Source organism: Globicephala melas, chromosome 16 (genome assembly GCF_963455315.2).
Source record: "Globicephala melas chromosome 16, mGloMel1.2, whole genome shotgun sequence".
Lineage (NCBI taxonomy): Eukaryota > Metazoa > Chordata > Mammalia > Artiodactyla > Delphinidae > Globicephala > Globicephala melas.
This window is the reverse complement of record NC_083329.1, coordinates 5,181,642-5,197,900: the sequence shown is the minus strand read 5'-3', so window position 1 is coordinate 5,197,900 and position 16,259 is coordinate 5,181,642. Positions and strand designations below refer to the sequence as shown.

The following is a 16,259-nucleotide window of genomic DNA, read 5'->3' as shown; positions in this document are numbered from 1 at the left end:
CACGTAGTGGGATATTAATATGACTTCAGATGAAGACGTCCTTTCCCAGAGATGTTTTGGATTCTGTTTTCATGCCTTAAACAAAATCATTTCTCAACATTGTCTTCCACATTTAGTCTGCAAAAACCAATACGTTCAACTTGCAATTTTTCTATTAGAAAAGAAACATACAGAAACTTTTGGAAGGGCCAGGACTTGGTAAAGGTGGCAAGCTCAGTGCAGCAGGGGTCTCCAGGGCCAGGGTTCCTGTCTCCTTTGGGGACTGTCCCCTTGCATTCTCAGTACTTGAATTTATGTTGGTTATTTATTTTATCTTAAAAACCTAAGAATCTTATTCCTGAACAGGAGAAAACCCCTTGGCAGGAGCTGCCAGGACAGCACTGAATGGCCAGCAGCCTTGCAGGCCTGCTGCTCTTCTCATCTGCCTACTTGTGGGTTGGAAAGGCCGGTCCCTCTTCCATGCTCTGATCTGCCTTCTTGTGGGTTCAAGAGGCCGGTCCCTCTTCCGTAGGCTCCCCAGATGCCTTTTTTTTTTTTTTTTCCTGGCGGTACGCGGGCCTCTCACTGTTGTGGCCTCTCCCGTTGCGGAGCACAGGCTCCGGACGCGCAGGCTCAGCAGCCATGGCTCACGGGCCCAGCCGCTCCGCGGCATGTGGGATCCTCCCGGACCGGGGCACAAACCTGTGTCCCCTGCATCGGCAGGCGGACTCTCAACCACTGCGCCACCAGGGGAGCCCTCCCCAGATGCCTTTTGAAAGCTTCCATGTGGAAATCATTTCATGGTAAATGTAGTTGGAAATAATGAATCCAGTCACACTGGGTGTCAAGGATGTTGCTAGAAAGTAATGAAATATTTACGTGGCGCACGTTTCCAAATAGGCTTGGTTCATCTGTTCAAAAAATGATTTAGAGGACCTCACACGATGGGTGAACGAGGGAGACAGAGTCCTTGCTGTGAGGAACTGATGTTCGTTTACTGTTTCCAGTGGACCTGCTGGGGCTGCTGAAGTGGCGATCCAACACCAACCTGCTGCAGCAGAACCTGAGGCAGCTGATGAAGGTGGATGGTGGCGAAGTGGTGAAGGTAACGTGGCTCCCATGCTCGTTCTGGTTGTTTTGTTGTCCTTATGGATATGAGGAGGTGTAGGCTCCGCCTCCCAAGATGGTACAGGCACGCCTCCGAGACACTGCGGGTTTGGTTCCAGACCACCACAGGAAAGCAAGTCACACGAATTATTTGGTTCCCCAGTGAGTATCAAAGTTACATTTACACTCTACTGTAGTCTGCTGAGTGTGCAGTAGCATCACGTGAAAAAAAATAAGTACAATATAAAATAGGTAGCCAACAAGGACCTACTGCATAGCACAGGGGACCATACTCAATATCTTGCCATAACCTATAATGGAGAAGGATCTGGCTTTCTGAGCTAGACCCCTGACAGGGGTCCCTACCGCATTGTTCTGGGTTCCCATCGTAACTTAAAGGGAAACTTTCACAATGTCCAGAGCCCTTCATGTCCTGCAAATGTCGGAGGAGGATGTCCTCAAATTCCTTGCAAGAGTTTTAGTTGTAAACAAAAATGACTAAATAAAATATTATTCACAATTAAAAAGAAAAGAATCTGAAAAAGAATATATATATATATGTACAACTGAATCACTTTGCCATACACCTGAAACTAACACAACATTGTAAATCAGCTATACTTCAATTAAAAACAAACAAACAAACAGACAAACAAACAACAAGGGAATTCCCTGGCGGCCCAGTGATTAGGACTTTGCGCTTCCATTGCACGGGACACGGGTTCTGGTTGGGGAACCAAGGTCCCACATGCCTCACAGTGAGTGGAAAAAAACAAAAGAAGAAAAAAGTTTAAACAAAAGAAACAAAAAACCCTCAAAAATAAAAACCATGTCCATTAAAAAAACAATTAAAAAATAACTTTATTGCTAAAAAATGCCAAGCCATCACCTGAGCCTTCAGTGAGTGATAATCGACAGTCACATCAAAGATCACTGACCGCAGATCACCAGCACAAACGTAATGATAATGAGGTTGGAGATACTGCAAGAATTATCCACATGTGACGCAAAGGCACAAAGTAAGCAAATGCTGTTGGAAAAACGGCTCCAGGGGACGCGCTGGACCCAGGGTTGCCACAGATCTTTGATGGGTAAGAACCACAGTGTCTGCCAAGTGCAGTAAAACGAGGTCCGCCTGGTCCTAAGCCTTTTAACACCTAGTGTCTCCGGGATGTTGACATACGCCTCTAAGGCAACAGAATCCTTCTTGGACTCTGGTCCGGGGAGCGCGGCCTGGCTTCACTGTGGTAGAAACAGGCTTTGGAATCAACCAGGTCTAGGGTTCTGCTTCCTCTTCCAGCGGATCCTCACTGTGGGGCTGACACAGGTTAAATAACGTCTTTAAACCTTGCTTTCCCCTGCTGTAAAATGGACATAAGCAGAGTGCCTTGTTCACAGGGTCCCTGTGGAGGTTAAATGAGGTACTGGCCCCTGGGAGGCGGTCGGGTAGTATCAGGATATATCAGTATCGCTGTCATGATCGCCGTGATCGATAACCCTGGCTCTCGACTCACCTAGGAGCCCTGTCATCGATGTGGAGAGCTTCGCGGTGTGTCAGAAAGATCACAGCACTCAGTCCTGTCTTGGCCGTTTTCCTCCCATGGGGTCTTGGATTAATTGCTTAGCCTCACACAGAGCAGGCCCTGGAGCAGTGCCCTTGAATCTTCATCTGCGATAGGACAGTCAGACTAGAGTGATCGGAGGTCCCTTTGAGCGCTCAGATTTGGTCATCGTTGGTGGTTCCAATATTTTCTTCAGTGAAAGGCTCTCCTTGCCACTCCTGTGCCCAGTGACTTCTCCTTGTATGTAAGGAAATGCATTTCTGTGGCCACTGGGCTCCACCTTGGCTGGCGTGTGCAACAAGCCGGGCCACCACTCGTGGCTGCCCGAGAGCAAGGTCCCCACGGCCAGGTCCGTGTCGCCGCCTCAGTTCTTTATCCTCCGGGAGAGGTGCTTGCGGAGGGAGACGACCTTATCTCTGTGAAAATTAATTACTTAAAATGGCCTTAATTAAGCGGCAGTGTGGTTAACTTCAGGAGAAATTAATTTGCTGGCATCGCTCTCCTAAATTCATTGTATAACCGTTCAAACATATCCTCACTGATCTTCAAATTTTAATCACCTTTTCCTGGCCCTTGTCTTCTTCTGCTGGCTTGGACAATGTTAACTGCATTTTAAACTTCCCTGGGTTCTATGAATTCCCTAATTCAGATGAAAACTGGGTGAATTAAGTTAACATCACTTTAAAAGACCCACAGTTAATGAAATTGTGTCCTCTTTCATTTTTCGGTCCCTGTATCACATCAGGAATTGTATTTATGTTGAACTGTTGACACACTGACCAGGAAAGTTCTAGAACTGTCTGGTTTTATTGCCCCCCCCCAGTTCCTCTTATCTAATCTATTATCACATCTTGTTGTGCATCCCTGGAGATGGTTTTCTCACCTCTCTCCCTCTCCTTCCTGTGTTCACTGTGGTACTCCCCAGGGTTGGATGACCTGTCCGGCCCTTACTTGTTTTGCCTGTTTATTCCTTCCCATTGACAGTGTATCCTAATACCCTGTAGGCCTGGAGCAGGGAATAGACTCGTCTAAGGCCACCAGGCTGTTAACAGAGCCAGGAGCAGAGGGAATCCCAGCCTGCGTGGGGCTGCTTTTGTTCTGTTGAAGGACACTGATAGATTGTGGGTTTTATTCCATTTATTCGAGACCTCCCTTCTGTGTCTTTATAACTTTTAGTGGAGAGATGACATTGCTTGATAGACTGAGCAAAGTATTTGCTTGTTTAGTAAAAGTGACATTGCTTGAGAAAAGTATTTGCTCATTTAGTAAAAAGTATAGTTTCCCATTTTAGTGGGAAATGAAAATGGTGATTGTGCTCTTCCAGCGGATGGTCTTGGAGAGAGGGTGGGTGTCAGAAGAAGTCTTTCATGGCCTTGTGTGAGGGATCGCCTTCAGGACATTCGTGTCCCTGCACTGCTGCGGCTCTACGGCCAGATACACAAGGTCCCCGCTGTCTGCTGTCCTGTTTCTGTGTCATTTGTCTGGGTGGGGCTGGTAGACCTCTTTCCCTGAACTGTGACAAGCCAGGGCTTGGCACTGGACGCTGGTGTGTCTGTTGGCAGTAACATTGGGCTGTTAGCAGATGGCAGCGTCAAGTTTTTTTTTTTTTTTGCGGTACGCGGGCCTCTCACCGCTGTGGCCTCTCCCGTTGCGGAGCACAGGCTCCGGACGCGCAGGCTCAGCGGCCATGGCTCACGGGCCCAGCTGCTCCGCGGCATGTGGGATCCTCCCAGACCAGGGCATGAACCCGTGTCCCCTGCATCGGCAGGCGGACTCTCAACCACTGCGCCACCAGGGAAGCCCCAGCGTCAAGTTTTGACCTTTGCAAAGCTTTTACAATCTGAAATGATGGGAAATGATACAAAAGTAACGAGAGGTGGTACAGGCTTAAACAATTACGGAGTGGACGGAGCCCTTGATGTCCAGGCCAGAATGCCTCCTGGTCCGGCTGGTTTCATTCCCGTGTCATTTATATGTGACGATTCTTGGCACAGACTAGGTGGTAGGTGGCACAGTGGAATAGAATGAGGATTTTATGCCTGACGCGTCTCAGATCACTTCCTAGGTCTGGGAACACGTCCTCCCTCAGGAAGAAGAGCTGTGGGGTGCTGGATTTGCAAGGTTCCACGGCTCACGGGGGGTGGGGAGCGAGCAGTGGTTGGGGAGCAGGTCTCTGTGTTTAGTTTCTGTGTCTGCGGGTCGAACTGTTTGAGGTCCTCTGCTGGAGACATGAAGGCCCCTGAGGTTCTGTGCATGGGCTGAGCCGCCCAGGAAGATCTGGTCTAGGGATCTCACTCAGTTACACCTTTGTCCCGGCTGTGGGCCCGTCTCACTTACTCCTTTCGTTTTTAATAACCACTTGATTGAGATGTAATTCACATACCTGAAAGCACCTTTCCGTTTGTACAGTTCAGTGGTTTTCAGTGTATTCACAGAATTGTGCAGCTGTCCACACTATCTCACTTCAGAACAGTTCCACCACTGGAAAAAGAAGCCCCATACCCGTAGGCCATCACTTCCACTCTCCCTGCAACCGGCTTTCTCTATGGATTTGACTATCCGGATATTTTATGTAAATTGAATCAGACAATATATGACCTTTTTTGATTGGCTTTCTTTTGCTTAGTGTAATGCTTTCAAGGCCTGTGGTGCCATGTATCAGAACTTCATTCCTTTCTATGGCTGAATAATAAATACTGCACTGTATGCATATGCCACAGTTTTTTTTATCCATTCATCAGCTGATGGACACATTTTGGCAATGATGAATAAAGCTGCTATGGGTATTTTCATACAGGTTTTTGTGTGGATGTATGTTTTCCATTCTTTGGGTTACATACCCAGGAATGAAATGTTTGCGTTACGTGGTAAATGTACGTTTAACCCATTAAGGGATTGTCAGTCTGTTTTCCAAAGCCATGGCGTCATTTTACATTTCTACCAGCACCGTATAAGGGCTCTAATTTCTCTCCGTCCTTCCCCACACTTAACTATTGTACATCGTTTTGATGACAGTCACCTCAGTCTGGGTGAAGTGATATCTCACTGTGATTTCGATGTACTAATCCCAGTGACTAATGATGATATAGCCATACTTCATTCCCTTTTACGGTCAGTAGTCCATTGTATGTCATTCTGCCTAGTCTTGAACTACCCCATCAACAGGGAACTCATTACTTCCAATGTAGTCTTTTTTAGTTCATCTTATAATACTTCTTTCAGGGGAGAATGGGGTCAGGGTTCAAAGCCAGGTTCTAGTGTGACATAACTTTGAAGTCTCCTAATTTTTTCTAAATTAAATTCATAGTGTTTTGTCATACTATGCTGTAATATTTCTTTGGTGAATTATAGTAGGCATAAAAGGAATTTCTCAATTACTGTTGAATAAGTTAAGCTCATGGCTCTCTGCTCTGTACCCCAGTTTCAGAATCACACACCTCTTCTGTCCTTGGCCATCTGTGTCTGTAGAAGATCCTTTATTATACTAGAAATTTGTCCCTGTGGCTTCTGCCCAGTTGCTAGCTCAGGTCCCACACTCCAGCGTGTACGGAATGAGTCAGATTCGGACTTCCCAGGGTTGCTGTTGAGCTTTTTGTCCTGATGAAAGTCAGGAGAAACGTTGGAGAGGTCTCATGGGTGGGTAGGCGGTGGGCTATAGGGCATCTCCCCGCTGCCCATCCTCTGCTTGGCTCAGGGTGGCCTGTCTTTGTTCTGAATTCACTCATCTCAGATTTTTGTCTTGTGAATCTAATGACTGATAAAAATCCTCAAAGTCTGTAGCTTGGTAGGTGCCATTTGAGAAAGGTGGGTGTTTGCAGTATTGCCAAGGATGATAGTTCTTCTAAGCTGGGGAGAGTGGGGTGAATTTACCTCGTCTGCTGACCTTTTGTGTCTCTCTAGTTCCTCCAGGACACCTTGGATGCCCTCTTCAACATCATGATGGAGAATTCGGAGAGCGAGACCTTTGATACATTAGTGTTTGATGCTCTGGTAAGAGGCCTCGACTTTGCATCTGCTCAGCTATTACGGGACGCTTTCAGATTGCAGCCTTTGAAGCTGGGGCGGGATCCATCACAGTAACCCTGAAAGCGCTTTCAGTTGTAAACCCAATCAAAGCAGATGAATTGAGAGGGAGAAAGTTTCTCCCACTGTAACACTGTAGTTGGGCAAATGTAAATTGTAAGGGAAGAAGTAAAGTAGCTGACCAGCCTGTGTCCGAAAGTGTTAGAGCTCGTTGACTCACACAGAAGTGCAAGTGATTCAGCTGAAGATTCTAAAATGGTTTGCATTTCTTTTGCTAATGAAAGTATTAATTTAACAGGTATTTATCATTGGACTAATTGCTGATAGAAAATTTCAGCATTTTAATCCTGTTTTGGAAACCTACATTAAGAAACACTTCAGTGCAACATTAGCCTACACGTAAGTTCTGTTTTGTTGTTTTAAAACCAGTACTACTTTTTGTATATTTTTGTAAGAGTCTTTTCCATATACTTTTGCCTGTGATTCTATGTTTCCCTTCCCCAACTGTGAATTTACTGGGATCATTTTTATTATTGTTTCTCTCTTAACAGACCTAAAAATCTTGTTGAAAGAGATAGGTGATATATTATAAGATTCCGGAATAAGTTCTTGTTCTTCTCCACACCTTTTGTCTGTCTTTGAAATGTTCAATTTGTGGTTGATGAAACGGATACATGAATGCAGAGTGCCCGCCGCACTGCAGCTTCCTGATGACTGTTTGATGAATGAATAAATGGTTGTGGTCCTCTATTGAGGTTATTGGTTATTTAGTATGAATAAAATTCAATTTTGTACTTTTCAGTCTATCTTTTTGCTCTTTATTTATTTATTACCATTTTTAAGGTTGCAGGTGATTTGTTTATTTTTGTTCTGCTGGACAAAGCTGGATAAAATTGTTTTTTTTCGGGAATTCCCTGGAAGTCCAGTGGTTAGGACTCGGTGTTTTCACTGCCATGGCCCGAATTCGATCCCTGGTTGGGGAACTAAGATCCCGCAAGCCACACAGCATGGCCAAAAACAAAAAAAGGATCTAAAAAAAATTATTTTTTCTTTTAAATTGGCTGGTTAGTGATGTTCAGAGAGCCAGAATGTTCATGTTGTGCAGATAAAACATCTGCGGGTTTGACAATTGTTTCTAGACTTCATCTGGATATTGGCTTTTAATACTCTTGCATCTCTTTCTTTTTTAATTTTTTCTTTAAATTTAATTTTTTTATTAAAGTCTAGTTGATTTACAACGTTGTGTTAGTTTCAGGTGTACAGCCAAGTGATATACATATATAAATATGTGTGTTTGTAATATATATATGCACATATATATTGTTTCCAGATTCTTTTTGCCTTTTAAAGAGTGCCTTTCCTTTTGTTCCAGAAGCTTCGGCTCTAACTAACTAGGATTCTTACTGCTCACCCAGCTGCTCTCCGCCTGCCCTACATCCCCACATGGGTCCCTTTGGGGTCTACTAGACACCAAGGGGACGGTGTGAAGCCTGGTGCTGGTGCCACAGCCCTGGGACCCGGCCACCTGGGCTTATGTTACCACTCTGCCACTTTCAAGCTTAAGTTGCTTAAACTCTGTGAGCTTCAGCCTTCTCATCTGTGCAACAGCACGGTTGTAGGTTTTCTTGAGAATTTTAATGAGTTATTACACGTCAAGTATTTGGAATAATCCCTGCCACTCAGAAAGCACCAAGCAGTAGTTAGGTTTTGTTATGATTAGAATTATTAGGGCGAGTTCCTCATTCTCTCACCATGGGATTTATTGGCATTTATTCAGACTTTTTATTGTGTGAGTTGCAGTGAAAAAGAAAGGTTTAATTTCTTTAAGAACATTCAACTTAGAATCATTCGAATCATTCGAAATGATTCTCTTTCAGGGCCAGGAAGTTGAGTCAAAGCTCCCATCTGTGTCTTGACCATACTTAGGTCAGAACCTGTTGTCCTTGGCTGTGGGACTCAAGGTCAGCAGCTCTGTCCCTGATTCTTAGGTTCTTCCGTGTCGGCTTGAGTGCATGTTTTTTGCAGGCAGTGGGTGGAGCCCCCAGAGGGCGGGGAGCAGCGTGTCCTCACCACACAGGGCAAAAGCTGTGACCAGCTTTGTGCTTGCTGACTAAGAAGCGTTTGTTTAAAACATTCTCTTCTCTCAGTGGAGAAGCCCAGTTTGCCACACTTTGGACAGTTCCCTGCAGACCGTGGGAGGGCTGATCATGTGACACCATCTCTCTATAGCAACCAGAGGGAGCCCGGGGTTTATGGGCGTGGCCTCCGTGCTGCTCTGGGTGCCATGTGACCTCCATATGTGTCACTTTCACCATTCTCCTTCTTTATTGAAAGGGGGCCAAACAGCTTTGCTCAGATCAGATTTTGCACTTTCATTTCAGAAAATCGGAACAGTGGTAAGGTCACCGTGCTGCATTCCAGGTCGCCTAGCTGGCGTCCCCCTGCCTGTGACTTTGGGGAGAACGGTGCCCTTATTCTCAAAGGTGGAAAACGAACATTGGGGAGCTTTGGGCAAGTTACTCAGTGGGAGACACAAAAAGTACCATTTTATTGTTAAGTTATGATGGGACGGAGTTGAGAATTGGTATCCTCTCATTCAGTCTGTCCTCTGCCAAAAAGGAAATTTTAATTTCGGAAAATAAATATTCTTGTCGTGTTTTGGTAAACTAGCAACCCCAAGTGGTTCTTCAGCCATTGGAATCTGAGTATTTTTGCCTTGAAATACCAGAGGAGATAATTGTGGTTCACGCAGTTCTAACCCAATCATGGAAGGTTGTGTCTGCACTAACGAAGTACTTTCAGCCTTCTCCCGCCCAGGGGACATTCGGGTTCTAAGTGTCATCACAGCCAGTCTCTCCTCCGCCTCTTCTAGGAGCCTTGGTTAGGCTAGAGTCTGGTCCAGGTAGTTTCTTTCTGTCTTTCCTTTGATAAACGTTGAGATCTGTAGCCTTTCTTTGCAAAGAACTCCAAGAGAAGAAATTAAAGATGACTGGAGGCGATGGGCATTACTTCTTAGCCCTCCGACTCTCGCAAAGCAGGAGCTCCCCTGCCTGGGCAGTTAACGGATCAGAGTGACCGGCTCTGGTCCAAGCGAGGAGGGAGGGAGGTGCCAGCTTTGGGGACGGTTCTTCCAGAAGACCAGCAGGACAGGCTCCTTCTGTCCACAGAGCTGCCTTGCCCAGAGCTGGGTCAGACCTTCCTCCCACTGAATCGACGTGCCGTGTGGTCCGCCCCTCTGAGCTGGTGCCGAGGAGGTTGGTCTTTCTGCCGTTACAGGTGGCGTGGCTCGCGTGGACTCGGGTCTTTTGACTTCCAGATTTATTTTCTGGTTCTGGGTCATTCTCTTTGCAAATCATTCCTTCTTTGTATTCTTTTCTTTGATTAATCTATTGGAAGGATTTCCAAAATGTATTTCTATGGAATGTATATTTCTTGGGATATTAATAAGGTCTAAGAGTAAAAGGTGTGTGTGGTCCACTCAGTTTGGGACAATAAGTTAAACCGAGTGAAACAGGTTTTATGCCAGGACTTGAGATGTTCTGCCGTGCCTCAGGAACCATCAGGAAACATGTATGGGACAATACCTTTCTGACGTCAGGGCCAGGGGAGCCTGTGGGAGGGGGATCTCTCTGGCTTCCCTTCCTTAGGACATACTGGCAGGAAGCCTTCTATGGTAGTCTCTCATTTCTTGAGTTCTGCAGCCTGATCAGTGTTAGAAATGACTTTGTATCCACTCAGTCACCCCAAAGCCTTTTTATTGTGATTTATCAGTAGAATTGTGACTCTTAGAACCGTTCCGAGGTCATCCAGAATCCAAGTTACCGTTGCTCTTATGAGTGTCTTGTAATAATCTCGAATAACAAGCTAGTGCATGCTGGCTCCCAGCTTAATGGGAAATGCTGTGAGTGCCCTGACAGGTTATTTTTATGACTCTGATGAATATTTAAAAGCTACAGGGAAGTTCTGTTGATTACATAAAAACTTGGGGAGTGGAGAAGTTTGGTTTAGGGAGTAGTCTTGTTGGTTGTTGTCATACAGGTTTTACATATGCTGCTAGTTTTTGGAGAGTTACGGTGTAGCCCAGTACACTAAAAGCTGACAGTATACTGCAGTTAATTTAATTCTTCTTTTATGATTTAGAAAGCATAGCTTGAGGGTCATCCTTGTGAACAGTGATTATTAGTTTATGGGCCAGTAGTGGTAGAAAATGTAGACGTTTGGACAGAATCAAAAACTGATTATTACCATTACTGCCTCTATCATTTGAAAATACCATATGCTCAGTAGAAAAAAATGAGCATTATGAAAATAGATATGTCTGTAGAAATCCCTTTGATTTTTGTTATTTAGCATTGGGAAAGCTAGTTTACCTACCTAATCCTGGGCTTCTCCATCTGTAAATTAGGGATAAAACTCATCACTTGCCTTATAGTGTTGCTGTGAAGAATAAATTGTAGAATACATTTAAATGCTTCCAAAAACATCTAAAACTTAGAAAGTTCTTGTTAAATGCTCAGATCTCGCTCCTCTGAGAGTTATTATATGGGTTGCTTTTAATCTGCTTGAGATATGTTTCACAAATATGCATATACTGATAAGTGTGTACCCAAATAAAAAGAACCCACTTGTGTATTTTTGTCCCAGTTAAGAACTGAGATATTGTAATCTTCTGGACTTGTTAACTTGTGTTTCCATTATGAACAGGAAGCTGACGAAAGTTTTAAGGAACTACGTGGACAATGCCGAGAGGCCAGGAATCAGCGACCAGCTGTATAAAGCCATGAAAGCTTTAGAGTACATCTTCAAGTTCATCGTGCGCTCCCGGATCCTGTTCAATCAGTGTGTATCACCGTGCTGGCTCTCCGGTGGACTTACAGGAAATCCTTTCCTTCCTTCCTTTTCCTTCTCCATCCCCCTTCCTCTTGCTTCTTCCCCTTCCTCTCGTCTTTCTCCTTCCTTTCCCTGCTGTCGAGCATGACACAGCAGTAACAGATAACAGTCCCGGGCTGGGTTTGCCCACACTCACTGTATCTGCTCCCACATGTAGTGAAAGGCAAGCATGAATTTGAGTCTTGAGCCCTGAGTCTGAAATGTGTGCCTGTGAGTCAAACGTCGTCTCCTGAAAGCACTGATAATTCTTCAGAGGTAGTGCAGACTGAACACCAAGGGTTCTGAAGTTCTTTTCAGTATATCTTATAGAGAAAAAAGCCCTTGAAAACCAAAATTAAAACAAACAAGCAACAACAGCAAAAAGCCAAAACCAAGTTAAACTACCTCACTTGGGAAGACTGGGGGCTTCCTCCCTCTTTCCTTCAACTAGAATCATGTTTTGTTCCTAGAGAGAGATTCCCACATACAAGATTGCCGTGCAAATGGACGCTCAGTGTTTTCACCTAGTGATGTGTTTCATACACTATGTAAGTGAATTTATGAGTTGTGTTTGAACTTTAAAGTGGATTGGGATATTCCCAATCCACTTTAAAATAATGACTTCATTATTTTATAGAGAACATTAGTATTTTTTCCTATATATCTTTAGATGAAAGACGTGCTAAAATAAATGAGCTTTCAGTTGGTCCACAGTATTTAACTGTATGAATGAAGAGGTGTGCAGTGGGTAGATGGGGTGTTGAAGTTGACTCACTCTGCTCCTGCTTTTGGAGCTGTAGCTGCTCTGGGTGACCTACAGTGGATGGTGTTGGTTGCTGTTGGTTATTGGAGGTTGGTGTTCTTGTGGTGAGTTCTAAACACAGAGACGGAGTTTAAGAATCAGTGTCCCTCTGAGTTAGAGAATACATGCGACTTCTAAAAGCACAGCCGTCTTGAAACGTATCAGTGAATCCTTCGGGATGGAGCGAGTGTGGACCCAGATTGGTCCCTCCTTATTGACTCTTTATCTTTGTTGGCCTGAAGTCAGCTTCTCCAGAAGGGCTGGGGAGAAAGGGAAGGTATTCAAAATCCAGCCTGTGCACACCATGGTACATGTAAGCCAAAGGAGCAAGTTACTGACTGTGTGTACAACTGTAAGAGTCGCAGATGGGAGGGACTTCCCTGGCGGTCCAGTGGTTAAGACTTTGCCTTCCAGTGCAGGGGGTGCGGGTTCGATCCCTGGTTGCGGAGCTAAGATCCCACATGCCTCAAGGCCAAAAAACCAAAAAACATAAAAGAGAAGCAATATTGTAACAAATTCAATAAAGCCTTTAAAAATGGTCCACATCAAAAAAAATCTTTAAAAAAAGAAAAAAGAGTCACAGACGGGGTAGTACCCACCATTAATCAGTGGTCATGGCCCCTGTGTTACTGGTCAAGGATTGTTTGTGCTTTGTTCACTCTGACATTCCGTGATCTAGGACCCACGGTTTGAGGCCATCGTGCTCTTATCCGTGACTGAGATATCAAAGGCACACTCTTCTATTTTTCTTATTGTGGATAAGGGTGACTCTTGATGTGGGTCGAATCTTTTTCTTCTCTTCAAGGTCAAAGCTGTTGATGATTTTCTCACTGTCACGGTATGAAAGATGACCAAGTAAACGAGGTTTTGTTTTCCTGTGTTTTATCTTATTATTATTATTATTTTTTTTGCGGTACACGGGCCTCTCACTGCTGTGGCCTCTCCCGTTGCGGAGCACAGGCTCCGGACGTGCAGGCTCAGCGGCCATGGCTCATGGACCCAGCCGCTCCGTGGCCTGTGGGATCTTCCCGGACCGGGGCACGAACCCGCGTCCCCTGCATCGGCAGGCGGACTCTCAACCACTGTGCCACCAGGGAAGCCCTCCATCTTTCTTTTAATTTTATGTTTCTCTATAGGATAATCTTCCTTTGGTGCAAAGAACTTTATGTAGAATTTCTTTGGGTATAAGTCTGCTGCAGGTTTTGTTTGTATGAGAATCGTTGACTTCATCTTTGTTTTTGAAGGGTGTTTTCTTTTAATTTAGAATTCCAGATTGGCAGTTATTTTCTTCTTCCAGATGTTATTCTTTTCTCTTTTGGTTTCCATCATTTCTGGTGAGAAGTCAGCTTTCAGACTTACTGTTACATCTTTGAAGGTAAAGGTGTCTTTAAAATTTTTTCTCTACCTATGTTTACAATTTTTCTCTTTCTCTGTGGTTATTAGCAGTTTTACTATGGATTACATAGGAATGGTTAGCCTTTTATTTATCCTACATTGGATTTTGAGACCTTCTTGAATTTTTCAAAATTAATTAATTAATTATTTTGGGCTGCTTTGGGTCTTTGTTGTTGCGCACGGGCTTTCTCTAGTCGTGGCGAGCGGGGGCTGTTCTTCGTTGTGGTGCACGGGCTTCTCATTGTGGTGGCTTCTCTTGTTGTGGAGCATAGGCTCTAGGTGTGCGGGCTTCAGTAGTTGTGGCATGTGGGCTCAGTAGTTGTGGCTCTCGGGCTCTAGAGCGCAGGCTCAGTAGTTGTGGCGCACAGGCTTAGTTGCTCCGCTGGCTGTGGGATCTTCCCAGACCAGGGACTGAACCCGTGTCCCCTGCATTGGCAGGCAGATTCTTAACCATTGCGCCACCAGGGAAGCCTGCTTCTTGAATTTTGGATTAATTCTTTATTAGTTTTAGCAAATTCATGGCCATTATCTATTCTAATGTTGCATTTGTCACATTGTAGCTCTCATTTTCTTCTGTAACTTCAATTACATGTATGTTAGATCTCTTCATTGTGTCCTACATATCTCTAGCACACTTTTCTATATTTTCTGTCTCTTCTGTTTATTTTTCTGTTGATTGTCTTCCATTTCACTGATTCTGTCTTTAACTCTGTTTAATCTCAAGTTAACCCATATAGTGAATTCTTAATTTTATTTTATCATTTAAAAAAAACTTTTTTTTTTGGCTTCGTTGGGTCTTCGTTGCTGCGTGTGGGCTTTTCTCTAATTGCAGCGAGTGGGAGCTCCTCTTTGTTGCAGTGTGCAGGGTTCTCGTTGTGGTGGCTTCTCTTGTTGCAGAGCATGGGCTCTAGGTGTGTGGGCTTTATTAGTTGTGGCACATGGGCTTAGTTGCTCCGTGGCATGTGGGATCTTCCTGGACCAGGGATCAAACCCGTGTCCCCTGCATTGGCAGGTGGATTCTTAACCACTGTGCCACCAGGGCAGTCCCTGAATTCTTAATTTTAGATATTATATTTTTGTTTTAGAATTTTCATCTTTTTTTATACATTCATTTCTCTACTAGAATTTTTTAATCTTACCTTCTATTTTCTTCATCTCTCTATTTTCATATTTCCAGTTTTCTATTTTTTCCATCTTTTTGTTTTAGAATATAATACATTTATTTTGACAGTCTTGATACAGAATGTAACTGCTCGCTAGCTACAGTATCTTGATCACTTGTGGGTCTGTTTCTGTCGTCTCTGTTTTGATTGGGCCACATGTGGTCTGGTGTTCTTCCGTGTTTAATAACTTTGTTTGAATACAGGACTGTGAATATATAAAACTGTCAAAGCTCCAGATGATGTGATCTTCTTCAAGAGATGATTCATCCTTTTCTTTTCTAGGCAGAGGGAGCGAGACTGAACCTTTACACGACAGAGGCTGTAAGGAGCCTTCGTGAGCCTCAGTCTTGTATGGTTTTCCTCTGGTTGCCCAGGGTTTTCAGCTGAGTCTGCTGTGTTACCTGGAGCCCCTCTCCCTGGCATTTTTCAGACTCTATTCTTTATCGCTGGAGACAGACAGACACTCCACTCTGCTTTATAGATGTTTTCATTTTGGTTTTCAGTCCCCTGCGCCGTGGAGCCTTAGGAACTGGCAGATACACTGGGAGCGGGGTGGGGGGGAATGGGGGAGAATGAATGAGTACATGCTAGAAGCCTCCCCAGGTATCTGCACCAGTCTGCCACCCTTGCTCCTTTTCACCTGCAAGCAGGAGTTCATGACTGCATAATGGTCATTGTTTGGCACACTGTTTATACAAACCCCTATTTGAAAACCCTTTACAAAACAGATACACTAGGTTGCAATGTCCCATTTTAGACAGAATTTGCTGCTTTACAGTGGAACTCATTTAAGACTACTTCTAGGGCAATTAATTATCACTTAGTTTACAAAATTTTCCATTGTACACAAGTTTTCAGGTATGGTATACTTTTAATTAGGCAGAAAACTAGTCTGTATTAATAAAACATCTGCGCTGCATCATTTTAAAATGCAAATGTATTGCTTGTCAGTAACACAGCAGCTTGAAGTAACTGCTAATAAATAATTCATAGATGAAACTTACTTACAATTAGCAGCACGTATTTGCGTACATGTAACCAGTGTGCCACTTCCTTATTATCCATTTACTGAATATGATCCACATTTGAATGTTTTCCCGGAACCACCAATTCTGTGATGGGAGAATTTGTATAGTGTCATTACTCTGAAATCAAGTAATTTTGAGTTTATGAGTATAGTATCATTTTCAAAAGGTTCTAAGATCATGTTAAACTTAGTTATCTTTGTGATTGTCAATTATGTGACATGGGTTTAAGAAACACTGGCAGGATATACACTGAAATATTAATGATGTGATCTCTGCGGGGTAGAATTCAAGCTGGATTTCTCCATCCTTCCTTCCTCTCTCCCTTCCTTAC

The 16,259-nt window shown here is 44.1% G+C and overlaps 1 protein-coding gene across 3 annotated transcripts in view; it reads left to right on the top strand.

Annotated features, from left to right (window-relative positions):
• DOCK1 (dedicator of cytokinesis 1) overlaps positions 1-16,259 on the top strand; it is a 523,633-nt gene that overhangs the window by 108,140 nt on the left and 399,234 nt on the right. For all 3 annotated transcript variants that reach the window (XM_060286253.1, XM_030832075.2, XM_030832074.2), the window contains 4 exons: positions 987-1,084; positions 6,549-6,638; positions 6,970-7,070; positions 11,376-11,510. In XM_060286253.1, coding sequence (XP_060142236.1) covers positions 987-1,084; positions 6,549-6,638; positions 6,970-7,070; positions 11,376-11,510 — 424 coding nt within the window. The remainder of the gene's footprint in view (positions 1-986; positions 1,085-6,548; positions 6,639-6,969; positions 7,071-11,375; positions 11,511-16,259) is intronic.